This window comes from Fulmarus glacialis, unplaced genomic scaffold (assembly GCF_000690835.1).
Source record: "Fulmarus glacialis isolate BGI_N327 unplaced genomic scaffold, ASM69083v1 scaffold20516, whole genome shotgun sequence".
In the NCBI taxonomy this organism is placed as follows: domain Eukaryota; kingdom Metazoa; phylum Chordata; class Aves; order Procellariiformes; family Procellariidae; genus Fulmarus; species Fulmarus glacialis.
The window spans coordinates 427-15,777 of NW_009217764.1; the positions used below are offsets into that span (position 1 = coordinate 427).

Genomic DNA, 15,351 nt, shown 5'->3' on the forward strand with positions numbered 1-15,351 from the left:
CTCGGCTCCCTGCAGGGCCAGGGGCCCTCCGTTGTGCATGGAACTCGCCCATCCCGTGGGAGCCCTGCATCCCAACTTCCTACCGTTCTTGGTCCGAATTGTCTTAGTCAAGGCTGAGTTTCATCAGTGTCATGATGATGTGTTTGGGTGATAGTTAACGCCTTTAATGCAGCAGAATCCATCAGGGAAAAAGTGAACAGAGGGGTGTGCTCTCTCAGTCTGTATATATATGTATGATTGTACTTAACACTACTCCTGTTGTACCTGCATTGTGCATAGGCACCCCACAGGCTAGAGGAAGTGCAACATGTGCGAATGTTAACTACTAGATGTTCACTAATGCTCTGTCGGTTAATCACAACGTGATGGCAGCTTTAATGAGCAAAGAGACTAGTTTTAGGAGACCACTACTCCTCAAACTTATGTTAGCAGTGCCCTGTCACAGTCTTACTTTCTTACACTAATCTCCCACACATAATGTCTATCTTTAAAAGTCCACAGTCTTAGAAGAAAATGTGGCTGTAGCTCTTAGAGCTACTGTGTGATACTAAAATGGAATATGGAAACTGCTGCTTTTTTCACGGTGGATGCCTTTGTAATTTCCTTTGTGTACGAGGAAGCTGAAGGGAAGTATTCAAAAGTAAGAGGATGGGGTGCTGGGGCACAGCCTAGGAATGTATTCTCGCTTTGAATCCAATCTTGTGCCATCAGAGGCAACCAAAAGCAGTTTTCACCACAGTTTCCAAGTTTCATACAGTAAAATAACTATCTTCCCAGGGCAAGCTTTCACTCCCTGTAGGAGTTGATTTGCCACAGACTTACTAATGATTACATTATGTCTCCTTAGGAACAGGTTATATGAAAACAGGTTGTGCTGTCGTCCTAAAGTTATCCAAGCCTTCAGTCCCACACTATTTCTTCCACACCACAGTAAAAAGATGTTTTGAAACCAAGGAAAATACATGATCCAGCCCTCCAGGAATCCAAAATATTTAATAAACAACATAGAAAAAGATATTCTAGGTGAAGATAACATTGGTTTTCCAGGAAAAGACAAAAACATTATTAGGAGTACATTCTGATCTCTATTTTTACCAGTGTAAATCCAGAGTCAGGGGTTACAGCAGACTTACACTGTTGTGTGATGTAAGCTGCTGGCTTTTGCTATGGCTGTGTTTAGGATAGACCTACCAGGGCAGCGTGGCATGGCCTTTCCAGAAACAATGCATTTCTGAGAAGGCGCAGAGGTGAGGCTGTCAGGCATCAAAAGTGTGCTGGAGAATAGCACGAGCACTAGCACTCCTAGAAGTTTGCTGGAATCTCTTCTGTGCGGGAAGTACTTGCATGGCATGTCTTTCTCATGCATCCTTTCCTCCATATTACTGCAAAGTCTGACAGTGATTGCATTTTATTGTCTTGGGCTAATTCCAGATATCCCAGAGGGACTGATGGATGGCAAGAGCTCTGCTAGATCGAGTTACAAGCCTCCCAGCAGCTTGGAGTAAGGATCTATTTGGCAGGGAGTGCCTTGGAGAGGGGCGAGCACCCATGTGCACAGTGTGAGAACAGCGGTTTGCCCTCGTTTTGCCAGCTGCAGGGTTTGAGCTGGGAGGTCCCTGCTCAGCATCTGAGCTTGGGCCCACTTGCTTTTTAGAGGTGTTGCTCTTTCCATTGACTCTGCTTGGGAAGTGAAGGACAGCTTACTCTCAGGGCTCTGCCGCTAAGGAAGACATATATAAACTTGAAATTATAATTTCTTTACAGCAAAATTAAACAATAACCTGACTTGTGGGGTAGGTTTCATGGGATTGCAACACACAGTAGTCTGCTTTCAGTTTATAGTGTAGATCAAATTAAATGATAACAATTTCAGTGATACAGCCCCTTTATTACAGCTGACCATGGGTTTGTTTCAGAACTCATTTAGGAATTCAATATGACTGATTGATGGATGATTCTAATGCTGGTTATCAGCTGGGAGAAGTCTTATTCCAGTTAACTCCAGCTGGTTATGTAAATGTGTGATGTTAGTGCAGATGTTTGCAGCTGTGCGTGTGTGTGTGCGCACATGTCTGTGTGGGCTTGAGTTTACACGTCCAGCAGTATAATTTCTAATGATCTTTGCACCTAGCTAATAGTATTTCCATTTCTGTGTACATAAGGCTAGGAAATTGTTGTTTATCAAAGATTCCCTTTTTAAAACCGTAGTTCAGGTGCACCGATTCTGGCAAATGCATTGTTATCACATTTGGCATCCTGTGTCTGATGCGGGCAGTTTAACTTCTGATTAATATTCCAGATGCTGTTACTTCTTCAAAACTCACCTTCTCTACCCAGCTGACCAGCGATAAACAGTTTTCTTCATCAAAATCAGTTGCCAGGTTGCCTTGGGCTTCCCATGAAAGAAACTTGAAGCTGAATTCTCTTGATTAGTGTGTAAACTCGTATTTGTACTGTGTCAGAATGCTTAAAGTCAGTGGGATGCTTTCAAAATTGATAGGAGTCCCTAACTGAATGGAGTTTCACAAATTGCAAGTCCAAAGTGTCATGAGGTTTAAACAGGAAAATGAAACTACTGACTTTTCCCTGAGCTTTTTTTTTCTCACTTTCTTCTGATTCAACAATATTCTCTATACCTTAACACACATTTCTTAAAATATGAAAACTGAGATTATGTAAGTAGAGGTGTAAGAAAAGCATCACAAAGTTTGCAGAGCTTGATAAAATGATGGAGTTTGGCAACACAGCCTGTAGGCTGTTAGAAAAGCCAGCTCGGGTCTGAAATTGGGGGCTTAATTCTTAATTCCACTCCCTTTTCCAGTTCTCTGAATAATCCCATTGTAGGTCACCTTATTAACTACAAGCATATAGCAGCGGCCAGAAAACTTTATTTTGTAACAGGGGCTTGTATTTGCAACTGCACGCCTGGAAGTTTTTGCAATACATAACACATGCCTTTATACCTCTGCTGAACTAAGCCTGTGATTTTTAGCAAAAACATGGATTTGGTTTAGAAAGACTGCAGTCTTTCTAAGTTTGGTGTACTTTTCTAAGTGCACCTTTAAGCTTGTAATACACTAAATTTACAATTTTATTTCCAAAAGAGATGCAATCTGAACTTACATGCAAATTCTAGCATGTGTTTGTAATTAAAAACACTCTACAAGACAGGATATCAATTTAATTTAGATTTTGGATGATTATCAGGTTTAATTCAGAAGGGAAATGGTATCTATGTATGAAAGGAAGCACTATTAACTAGTAAGCAGGTGGACTATTCTTGTTTGCCTTCCTGCGCTGGGCAGGAATATGCATAATTGAAAGTCCTTGCATTGTATGCCTTACAGTGGAAAGCTGTTCTTGGCCCTTTCAAGGTTTTACTGATTCACTACTGAGTGAAAAGTTATAGTTGATATTTAACCAATTAGCCTTTGGGACTTTTCTTTTTCTGGCTAAAGAGTAAATAGTGTAAGTCTAAAGATTTGTTTCAGAAAAGGGTTTTGTACTCTTGGTGAGAAAATGAAGTTCTGAATGTGCAAAAATATAAGAAAGGGGCAACTTCTGAGAAAGATCAGGATTTGGTTAGTTTGGTAAATTTTGCTTTCAGTAGGTAAAGTCTTATATTCACCATTATGTGAATACTCCTACCAGTTTGGAGAAAGGTGTTTTTTGTAAACTTTATCCCTTCTTTAGGGGGAAGGAGGCAGGAAAGGGGCCCTCAGTGTAATTATCCTGGATTAGCTAGCCAGCCTAGCGTAGTCAAGGTCAAAACCTAAAGCTGAGCACTGCCTCTGTTCAGTGAACAGTTCTTGTTACTTCCCTGCATGTGCTTTGCTTTTGCCAGGTGAGAAGCCCTGATGAACTCCAGCAATGTTTAGCCGTTGATTGTGGATAACGGCAGTATCTCCAAGGCTTGTAGATGAGCATTTGTTGCCAGCCTGTGCTGGTTTTACTCCTCACGGAAGCAGTTAGACCCTGATTTCTGTGGCCCTCCAAGGACAGCAGGAACCTCCCAGACTTCATACAGCTATCTGAGGGCTGAGTGAGGTCAGGCATAAGTCAGGGCCCTGCTGAGTATGGTAGCTTGAATGAGAAGACCAGAAAAACTAAGTTTTAGAAAAAAATGAATAGTTCATTATTTATCTCCCCTGAGTGATGCAGCACAACTTTATGGAGAAATACAGATCTACCAGTTATCATAAAAAAAACCTCTCTGCAATGGGAAGAGGAGGAGTGGAAATCTGTTTTGCATATCTGGCATGAGGTCCTCACCGTGTCCCTCTGCATTCCCTAGGGTGGCTTGGAGCCATTCATTAATGTGTGTTTAGGAGTTTGTAAAAGCTTGGTGGTCATGATGCCAGGAAACACAACACTGAGCAGGACAGAGGAGGCCTGAGTTCAGCTGACTTGGAAAACAGGCAATCAATATTTGCTAAACGCAAGTTGCCAAAGTAGGGCCCAATTTTCAAAAAGCATTGGCATTTAAGTCCACAGTTAATTACAGGGTCTGCTGGTTATAGAGGTACTTAAGTGTTGAATCAGAGGTAAAAAGAGGAGGCATTTAAGTTTCTTCCCAGACAAAGGAAGTAGTGAGCATGAAGCCTAAAGTCACTTCTCTGCCTTGGCAGGAACAAAAGGAAAACTTAGGTTTTGAAGCTGGAAGCTGGAGGGGGTTCTTTAAGAAGTGATCTTTTCAGGCCATCACATGCTTTGTTACCACCAGGACATGATCTTCATGTCCTGTCCTGTATTGTCCCATCCTGTCCCATCCCCCTGCCCCCTGCCCCGCCCACCCACCCACCCCCCCAAATTCAAAATAGCTTCAGGCAGAGGAAGATTTTTTTCTGCAGTGTTGCTTATCAGATGATCTGAAAAAATACTGCCTTCAAAATACAGGCTTCTGCTTTGCTAGTTCAGTTTTCTTAATGGGTGTCTGATCTCAGCTGCTGTTTTTCTCTATTGGTAGAAAGTTAAAGCTAGCATTTTGTAAAACAGTGGTGACTTTCCAGCTCTTACTTTTAATGCATTGCAGCTACTGGGTGCTATAAAGAGCCTTGTTAGGCAGTTATTATTGATGAAGTGATGCGGAAGATGCACCACCAAAATATGTAATATTATGGTAGGAACTTGGTTCTTTCCTGCATGTGCTGTCTATGAATTTCCTGAGCAGTTTTCTGCACTGCTGTGGTAATTCACAGGTTTCCTGTTAATAATGTAATGGGGGAAAATACTGACTCCTATGAGGAATTCATACCTCTCTGACAGCTGGCCAGATTCTCACTGTTTTAGCAGGACCTTGGAGGGGGAGCAATTTTCATCCTTTGATTTCCTCTTCACGTGCCGTTGTGGTGCAAAAGGAGCACTGTAGGAAATGAAAAACACATGTCCCATGTCTTGACTGTTCCTGATATCTCTCCAATATCGTACCTGTGACTTCTGAACTGTTTGTCTCAATACTCCTAAAACACTACTGTATGTTTCCTGTGCTCTTGCGTAGCAGAAACTGAGACCAATTTCGAGGGAATTGAGAGCAAGTTTTCCTTACGGACGCCTGCAGAGCCTGACGAAGATGTCTGCTACCTGGTTCCTGGGCAGGTGGACAGCCTGGCACAGTGCAACTTCAACCATACCAGTAAAACCTTTGTGGTGATCCATGGGTGGACGGTAAGAAGAAAGGGGAGGAATCTCCCTTTTAACCACACTCCTGATAAACTGTGTAGATATGTCAGCTGAGGTGTCTATACAGCACAGATAATATTAAGATATTTCCTTTTTCAATTAAAAAAAACCCAACAGGTAACAGGAATGTATGAAAGCTGGGTCCCGAAGTTGGTGGATGCTCTGTACAAGAGGGAACCTGATTCAAACGTCATTGTCGTGGACTGGCTAATTCGAGCTCAGCAGCACTACCCAGTGTCTGCTGCATACACTAAGCTGGTGGGAAAGGACGTTGCTATGTTTATTGACTGGATGGAGGTAAGATACGTAGTCACATGTCTCACATTGTACATAATGTCCTAGGAGACACAACAGCAATGATGCAGCTGTGTTAATCATCTCCTATTGAGTACCTGGAATTAAGCTGTTGCAGACAGTACTTCTGCTGGACTGGTAAAATCCCAGCTTTAATTTAATGGTTATCTCTTACACAAGGAGGCCTTTTATAGTACGTTCCAGAAACTTCACTTTGTGGTCTGTGGAGCCCTGTGAGTCCACAGTATTTCTGAAGGCTCTGTGAGAGGTAGTTATGAAAGACAGGTTCTGACATATTATACAGCAGCCAGCCCTCAGAAACAGAAGTCTGCCCTGCCTTTGGGAAATACTTAGGAGATCCAGAAACTGGTGGGGAGGGGTGGCTGAAAACCTTTGATATAATACACAGCCCTGTGTTCTGTCCTTCATTGTGCATTCCTCTCTGCTTAGATTTTTGCCTTAAGTTAGTTAATTCAAGTGACCTAGTATGTCACAAAATTATGTTAATTGTATTTAGTGTTTCTTGTATTATTCATGGCTCAAAGAGAAATCACAGTATTTACAAAACATTTTCCCTTGTGTCTTCTGATGTTTTCCCATTTGACTTCAAACTTCAAACAAATTGCTCTCTTCTGCAGGAGCAATTCAATTATCCTCTCAACAATGTCCACTTGCTGGGGTACAGTCTAGGTGCTCATGCTGCTGGGATTGCTGGGAGCCTGACCAAGAAGAAGGTGAACAGAATTACTGGTAAGAAAACTCATGGTTGTAGAGTGGAGAGCTCTCTTCCATGCGAAAATATTACGTTCCTCTGGAAAATCACCAGAATAATTGTTGCTTGTTGGCAGTACCTAAGTTATGTGGTCATTCTTTATTGAATCAGCAGGGCTGATATTTCTGTAGTAGGACTAGAAAAGGTTCAAAAAAGAACAACAAAGGTCGTGGGTGAGAAGCCTTGATCTGCTTCTGCACAAGAAATAAGTGAGTAGGCAGGGATTCATTGGCCATGAAAAGAGACTAGTTGGGTGGGATGTGATTGAGACTGGCCAAATGCCTGGCTTGGAGAAGGTCACAGTATCTCTTGCAGCATGAGGACTTCAGCTGGTTGTCTTCATCCAGGTGATCATCCCTTGCAGCTGGTGGGAGCTGTTCAAAAATAACAGGAGGTAGATCCTCCTGCAGTGGGTGTAGTACCTGCAGAGCTCTTTGCCATGGGATGCTGTGAATGCAAGAATACGGCTCAGAGGGAGACTGGACAGATAATCAGAAGAGATCCACTGTACTTTACTAAAAAAACCTAGTCATAACAGGCTCAAGTAATATTGTAGGCTGAAAATAATACTGGGAGAGTTTTGGGAAGGGGAGGGAAGTATACATATGCTTGCCCTGTTCCTGTGCATGCTTAAATGTCTGCTTAGGGTGGTTTTTGGAGGCTGAGAAGTGTGCTAGACAAGGCACGACCACACTGGGGCTGGTTTACCGCCCAGCACCTGGAGAGCTGAGCCCCTCACGCTGATCTCGGTGACAAAGGAAATGCCAACATCAGCAAATGAGGCTAAGAAAATCACTCATCTGTGGTGTCTTCACTGCTGAGAGAGCTTGGGAGTGGCATTCAAATGGGACCCTAGCTCCCTTCCTCCTGGCACCCTTTGCCCTTTCACCTGAGCCTGGCTGTGATCCCAGATCCACAGGCATGCTGGGGGGTGGGCTAGGCAGCAATCGCGTCAGGAAAGGCTGACTCCTGAGAGGTGCCAGATTGAAATCAGGAGGCCAAAGCTCTAGTCCCTCTACCCTTCCTTTCTCCCAGCTGCAGCTTTGTTGCTTTCACTGAGGCTGCCAAATCTCTCAAATACCAGTAGCCCTCTGTTATGCCCCCTCGGTGCCCAGGATGAACCCGTCCCTGGGAAAGTGGCATCACCTTTGAGCACAGGGAGCGATGGGATGTGGTCCCTGAAGTCCTCACAGCAGGGGGAGGCAGCTCAGGCTGGGTGAGTCTAACCAGGGGTGGGCAACCCAGGTGCCTGTCCCTAGCTGAGGGCTGCAGAAAAGACATGTCCCTTCAGCTCTGCCTTCAGCTGTCTCTCCAGTAGTGGTTTGGATTCAAGAGAGAGTACTTGTTCACTGGCAGAATAGTTCTGGGTGTTTTTGATGCCAGTGTTGCTGTAGCTTGACAGTTTACCATGATAATCTCCTTCCCATTAGGCATGTAGACAGTGAAGCTCTTGTTTATGTTTCCCACTTGTTCCCCTAGCAGGGAGTTAGCAGCAAGACATTTTCCACACTTCAGACACTTCAAATAGAAATTTTACAATTCCTGTTGCTTGACAAGAGAGGGAGACATTGAGAAAATATTTACTAGCTTGTTTCTTCCATCCACTGGAAATGCTACAGCTGTGAGGAAGTTATCTGGGCTTCTTTACACGTTTACATACACCTTATTTTTTGAACAGTGACAGAATTTCAAGGTAGTGTATCTGATTCTCCTGTATGGATGAATGCTACTTAAATCATCCCAGTGTAATGTCTGCAGTGACACCGACACCATATGCAATACTTTGGCCCAATGTCATAGCTGAGTTTGGCATTTGTTATTGCTGTTAGTGTTTTTGGCAGACAATAATCTCAGTTTTTGCTTTGTGGTTTGCCCCATAAAGGGCTGGATCCAGCTGGTCCTACCTTTGAGTATGCTGATGCCCTCACCCGCCTCTCTCCGGATGATGCTGACTTTGTGGATGTCCTACACACCTACACTCGAGGCTCTCCAGACCGCAGCATTGGGATCCAGAAGCCTGTTGGACACATCGATATTTATCCTAATGGTGGAGGTTTCCAGCCAGGTTGCAACTTGGGAGAAGCACTCCGTCTGATTGCTGAAAAAGGCTTTGCAGGTGAGGCTGCTCTGAAACATAGAGTATAATATCTGAAGGGAGATCTTCAATAGCCTGCAGGTTTCCTGCAAGCAAAGATCTCTCTGAGAGGCACAGGAACTTGTTTTTTTAACTGCTTTTAAAAGTCACCCTATAAAGCCCAGCTCTGGCATAGTGGATTGTGCCTGTCGACAGTATAGGGGTTTATATCATTATATGCATGTGAGTATACATATTATACATTTTCTTTCTTTCAAGATGTGGATCAGCTGGTGAAATGCTCTCATGAACGATCCATCCACCTCTTCATTGACTCCCTCCTCTATGAAGAAAAGCCCAGCATGGCCTACCGCTGCAACACAAAGGAGGCCTTTGAGAAGGGTCTCTGCCTGAGCTGCCGTAAGAACCGCTGCAACAATTTGGGTTACAAGGTCAACAGAGTGAGAACGAAGAGAAACACCAAAATGTACTTGAAGACCCGTGCTCAGATGCCCTATAAAGGTAGGTCCTGCTTGCTTACTGGTGAATAGGACTGGTACTTTTGCTGTGTGTCAGGGTGGGTGCGTGCTGCAGATGACAATACGGCTGCTTTGGTGCCTGTGGTGAGCAGGGGTGAAGCTTGCCTGCAGTTTGTCATTAAGCGCAAGCTAAAGTGCGGTCTCAAAAAACCAGTGTCATCTTACTCAAGGTGTGGAGGTGGGGGGTAGAATGCAAAAAGGAATTATTTTGTAACAAGTTTCTAAGTAGCGAAATTAAGAGGATTTACTCTGTGGCCCAGTCACTTGGAACAACTGAGTCTTCCAAATTTTTTCCGTATTTTTGATCCAAATGAGTTTGTCCTGCTGCTGGGAAAATAATCAGCGGAGCTCAGCCTGATGAGCAACTTCTTTAAAGATGTGCAACCATCAGACTTATGCCCTTCGTAGTGTCTTTGCCAGAGGAGCACCAGCCCTTGTTAAAATATCACAGCACTTCTTGATTCCCATTGCCACAGTGGTAGGTCTGAGAAGGACATTGCCAGAAAGAACTGGAAGGCTGTCAGCTAAGGAATAACTTGTGAGTTGGATTTTACTACTTTTTTTTTTACTCCCTAGCTTTGACTGTGCCACATGTTATGCTCATTGTGTGATGGACCAGCAATGAGAGGGCACATTCCTGCAGTGTTAGAACAGCTGCAAGATTAGTGTTTTGTTGGCATTTGGTGCTTAATCTGCAGTGTCAGTGGGTTGAATTTTTTTCACCAAGGCTCCTGTATGAGGAGGGCACAGCTCACTTGTTTCAAGTCAAGGTTGGCAAGTTTTACACATTTATAACAGGTTTGAAGGCAATACTGCAGACTGTGGGGTTATCATAGTGGCAGTCAATTCAAATGCAGAGTTTAGTTGCAAGAACTGCAAAGGTGTTTTTTAATCATGATTCCTTTGCATCCTAATCTTTACCTCCTCACAAAAATAGTTCCCTGGATAACCTGCAGGGAACTAAACTCAGTTTAGTGATATTGGCATATTCCAGCCTAGGATTTGCATAGGACTTTTTGGGTGGTTTTGTCACCAGCAATCTCTTTGGAGGCTGAGTTTTTTTCCTAATGGCCTTTTCTTTTGTGTTCTTCCAGTCTTCCATTACCAGGTCAAGATCCATTTCTTTGGAAAGACTAATACAACCAAGACAAACCAGCCATTCCTGATCTCTCTCTATGGCACTCTAGATGAGAGTGAGAATATTGCTTTCACACTGTGAGTAGCTACAGAAACAACTGCAATGTACTGTTGAGTATACCTCGATCTGGTAAAGCCCCGGCTGAAAAACTTGTTCTACCTCCAGCTATGGAAATCTTACAGGATCGCAGAATGTGCTCTTTCCTTGATCAAGGGGATGCATCTACTGCTGAAGCTAGTGATCTAAGGTCTATAGGAGCTGGTCATGATAAGAGATCTGAAATACAGAAATGTGAAGTCTGACCTGTGGCTCAGCCTAATAAGAATTTTTCTGGTGTGGCAGGTTTCTTGTTTTCTTCTCTTTTCAGTATCTTTATGCCATGTTCCAGCTGTGTTAAAGCTCCTTAAAAGCAGAATGCAACCTGGAGTTAATTGTCTGATGGGTCTGAAAGCCTCAGTGCAGAAGCTGAGGAAGACATGCGTTTTTCTTCTACAGCTCTGCAAATAAGTCTGTGCTTACATCCCTCCACCTGGCCTGGCAGGGAATGGGACTGGAAAGCACCAAAGTCTGTCTTCTACTCTGAGGAACATAAACTGTTCCTGGCTGGTGCTTGTCTGGCTTCTCTGAGAGCCAGCAGCACTGGAGAAGACACCCCTTGCCTGGCAGTCTGTCCCAGGGTTTTACCAGCCGTGCTGCAGAAAGCTTTTCCTTATGCCTTTACAAAAGCTTAAGGTGTCTTTTTCCTTATTCCATCCATCAGAGCTATGGGGAGAAGGTTGCTTCCTTCTTCTCTAAAGTACATAAAGTCCTGGTTCTGTGTTTCCTTTTAATTTTCTTTATATGTCCAACAGCTCCCACTTTTTTTTTCTTTTTCCTTATTACCCTCTCCACAGACCTGAAGTCTCCTCAAACAAGACCTTCTCCTTCCTGATTTACACAGAAGTGGACATTGGTGACCTGCTTATGCTGAAGCTGCAGTGGGAGAAAGACACCTTCTTCAGCTGGTCAGACTGGTGGACTCCTTTTACATTTGACATCCAAAGAGTCAGAGTGAAGTCAGGAGAAACTCAGAAAAAGTAACTTGTTTTGATTGTTATAAACTATATTAGTTGTAATTGACAGTGTTTCCTGATTCCTGGTATCTCACAGGGCAGGACAAAACACAGAAAGCAGTTACAAATGGGTGCAGCACTGATAATCGGTGCTCCAGTGGTACCAAACCAACATTTATGTCAGCCAGCTTCAGTTGTTTGCTTCCACTGGGATCTGCAATCTGTAGTTTAACTCCCACATAATTCATTTGCATACCACTGTCTCATGTGCCTCAGGTTAGTTATAATAAGCAGGAGAGGATCTCCAAGAACCAGCATCTCTAACTGTATTTGCAGTTTTTCTCCCCCTTTCTCTTGCTGGACACTTGCACAGGTTTTCTTGTGAAGAACATGCTTAGAAGGAGATTTTTAGAAACGCTTCCAAAAGTGCGTTTAGACAAGAAATCATTGCTTCATTAAGCTGGATTTTCTTAAGAGTTGGGAATACCTGAATGGTGGGTGAAAACTGAGATACATGACTGTTGCAGGATGTTGCTAGTGCATACATGTTGAAACAGCAAAGTCTGAACAGAACTGCTTTGACCTGAATCTTTTGAAATACTCATATTCACTAGACATGAGACCTGTTAGCAGAAAATGGACCCAAAACAGAGTATGCATGTCATGTACATATGTTCCTCTTTTGAATAAACAAGGCAGTCACATTATCGAAGAACAGTTATCAGAGCTGAACAAATATAGGGGTGGGGAAAGAACTGATAAATAGAAAAGCAACTGCTCAGGTTTGCTGGAATTGGCAACCTACTTTGTTTGCAAACATTTGAGGGAGTAAGGCTTTCTTCCAAGATCATTCACCTTACAAAAAAGTCACACAAGGACTGGTGTAAATAAAGATCTAAAGAGACTTTGAGATAGAACTTCTGCTGTCTTAGCCACAAGAAGATTTTGTGCAAAGGACCAGTGGAAGTTATGGCTACAGTTTGAGGTCCATGCATAATGCATTTACTGGTTTTTCTTGTACAGTGTTTCCTTTGTCACAGAACTCTCTTTTAAAAATAATTTTTTCACAGGCTTGTAAAGTAGTAGTGCCTGACATGGCAAAATATGAAGACTGCTTCCAAGCACCAGTCCTGTTCCTATGGTTAAAAAGAGATGTCTGGCTCAGTCATGTGATCATCTAATATTTATTCCACAGGGTAGTGTTCTGTTCTCGAGAGGGCACCTCACATCTCAGTAAGGGAGAAGAGGCAGCAATATTCGTGAAATGCTTGGATCAGCCCGTCAACAGGAAGAAAGGAGGGTATGAGTGATCACTACTGGTTTTGGGTTGGGGGAAACTTGAGTGGTAGCAGGAGGATCTAATAAAACTTCCCGATTTAGTTGACTTGTGGACTAGTCTTCTCAAGGCTTCAGAAGATCAAGATCAGACAGACCTGAGGTTTGTTTATGGCAGCTTTGGCATCTTAAAAATCCCCAATTTGGTTCTCTGCTAACCATCTCCTTGTGCGGTTGTTAGCATGTCTGAAAAGCAAGTACAAGTCACTGCCTCTCACATTCACACAGTGGCTGAGTATAAATGACTGTTAGAGAGGGTTTACAGACAAGACACTAACACAGAGGAAACCTGCCCCTATCTAAAGGTGCCCTACATTTACCCTTAATTGAAAAATATCCAAACATCCATACTGAGTCAGTCCAAAGCCCGCCCTCCCTCACTGGCCAGCAGTGGATTCAGAGGCTGGTACAGAAACTGAGCAGGCATATGCAGGTGTTCTCCCTGGCATACTGCTTACTGCTGGCCACTGCCAGGTGAGTGACTTCCTGAGATTTGCATCTCTGATTTGGATCAGAGATTGAGTCTTTGTGTTTAATAGCCCTTGGTGCACTTTAATTTTTTGATCAATAATTTCTCTGACCCAGAGTAAACTTTCAAATGTGGGGCCAGATTTATTTGGACTTTATCCACTGAAGTTTGAGCTGGAGAAATAGTTACATTTATTTTAGTGCCATTGCTGTGTGTGAAAGGTCTCATGGGGACACTAGACTGAGATCTAGTTCTGCATAAAAAGGCATGTGTGCTAACCTTCACTTCAGTGCAATGACCTGGGGAGGCCTTGAGAGCTCTGTGTGTGTATCTGACGTGTAAAATAAAGCAGCAGCCAGGAAAAGCCCATGCACATAATTTATTTTCCTGTTAAGTAGTATTTTTTAATCTTAAGTCTCAAAAATAAGACAAAAAGGAACAAGTATCTTATGTCTTCCTCTTCATCTTATCGGTCTTTTTTTTTCCACCCCACAGTGCCAAGAAAGCCTCTAAAGAAAATTCTGCTTATGAATCTGCTTAAGTTATAAGAATGAAGATTTTCCACACTGGGGAGGAGGAGAGTCTGTTCATCCCTGTGGACTGGATGTTCAGAACCAAATATATAGAAATATTTATCCGCTGCTGGCTTTTTGCCTGCTATTCCTAGCTATCTTAGGAGACTTTTTGTAAGGAAGTCTCAGCATACAAAGTTACTAACCATAAAAATACATTATCCAAATAATTAAAAACAAAAAGAAACCCGCAAAACAACTTGCCAAAGGCTTGAGTGCTGGGAAGGAATAAGTAATTTTGCTTAATCATGGTGCCTTGTGACAAGGTTTCTTGACATCAAATCCTCTATAGCAATTTTCTAGTATTTATTGAAAAGAAGCAAAGCCCTGTACCTGGCTTTTCTTTCTTTTCAGGAGTCTTCTGAAACTGTTTTTTTCTGGCTTGGCTGAATTTTCAAACAGTTCAGTGGCTGGAGTTCATTGTCTTCAAGTGTGTCTTTAGCAAATGAGTAGGTTTCTCATGAAAAAACACCTTTGCTGTGTGTATTACTAAAAGGTGTCAGGGACTGACTTAATATGGGGATGAATTTTCTAGTTTGTGGTTATGAATGTGTTTTACTGGGGGTAGATGCCAGTGCTGCTTAGCAATAGGTATGATCTGTTAAGCTATATACTTCTATGCAGCTTACCCTGGAATAAATAGCAGTTGTAGGAGAAGACAGCAATACTAGTGTCCTATGCAGACATTCCACTTTTCATCTCTGCTTTCGTCCTTGAAAAGGAAACCATGTAGCCTCCAACTCTGCCTGAATAAGGAACTGCAAAGGAATTGAGCTACCAGAAACTGCAGGAAACAGATTTTTTTTTTTTTTTTTTTCTTTTTCCCCACTACTTGCTTGCATCCCATATGCCAAAACTGTGACAGTTTCTCTGCTCTTTGAAACCAAATGTCAGTCATGCAACTGAGTGGCTGCTGTATGCAGTCTTCAGTGCAAGTGAATCCACTTGACAAGCGACAAGCATGCTCATGCTTCCCTGTACTGGAACTGTGACTGCCAGTGACCCACGTCAGTTTGTTGCTTGGCTGTGATACAGTGCTAGATCGTAGGAGCTGCTTGGTTTTCTGACATGAGGTGGAATTCAGCAAGGAGCAGGAGCTGTGACAGTTAAAAGGAGTCTGATTGTGTGATGCGCAAGAATGAATGCTCTGAAAAACACTTGAATTAGACATGCTGCAAGTTGCCAAAAATAGGTATATTGAAGGCATTCTGCTTCCCCTTTTTAAGTAGTACATAATTTTTCTAGTGCTCTGAAGGTTCAATAGCCCTCTTTTAGCTTTCTAGAAGATAAACAAAATACTGGGGAGGCAGAAGGACTTGAAGGTAGATACGTGGAGAAGTGTAATATGAGCTATTGATGCTGGTTTTTGAAGTCTTTTACTGCATGTGCAAGACAGTGTGGAGGTGGTGATTTCTCCAGTATCCCGT

General features: G+C 42.9%; 1 protein-coding gene across 1 annotated transcript in view; it reads left to right on the forward strand.

Moving 5' to 3' along the window:
• Positions 1-14,255, forward strand: part of LPL (lipoprotein lipase) — a 14,577-nt gene extending 322 nt beyond the window's left edge. Inside the window, exons 2-10 of the mRNA XM_009579802.1 lie at positions 5,498-5,664; positions 5,797-5,976; positions 6,612-6,723; positions 8,628-8,861; positions 9,099-9,341; positions 10,453-10,573; positions 11,390-11,572; positions 12,744-12,848; positions 13,848-14,255. Of these exons, the coding sequence (XP_009578097.1) occupies positions 5,498-5,664; positions 5,797-5,976; positions 6,612-6,723; positions 8,628-8,861; positions 9,099-9,341; positions 10,453-10,573; positions 11,390-11,572; positions 12,744-12,848; positions 13,848-13,893 (1,391 nt within the window). The 3' untranslated portion in view covers positions 13,894-14,255. The remainder of the gene's footprint in view (positions 1-5,497; positions 5,665-5,796; positions 5,977-6,611; positions 6,724-8,627; positions 8,862-9,098; positions 9,342-10,452; positions 10,574-11,389; positions 11,573-12,743; positions 12,849-13,847) is intronic.
• Positions 14,256-15,351: the final 1,096 nt, after the last annotated feature.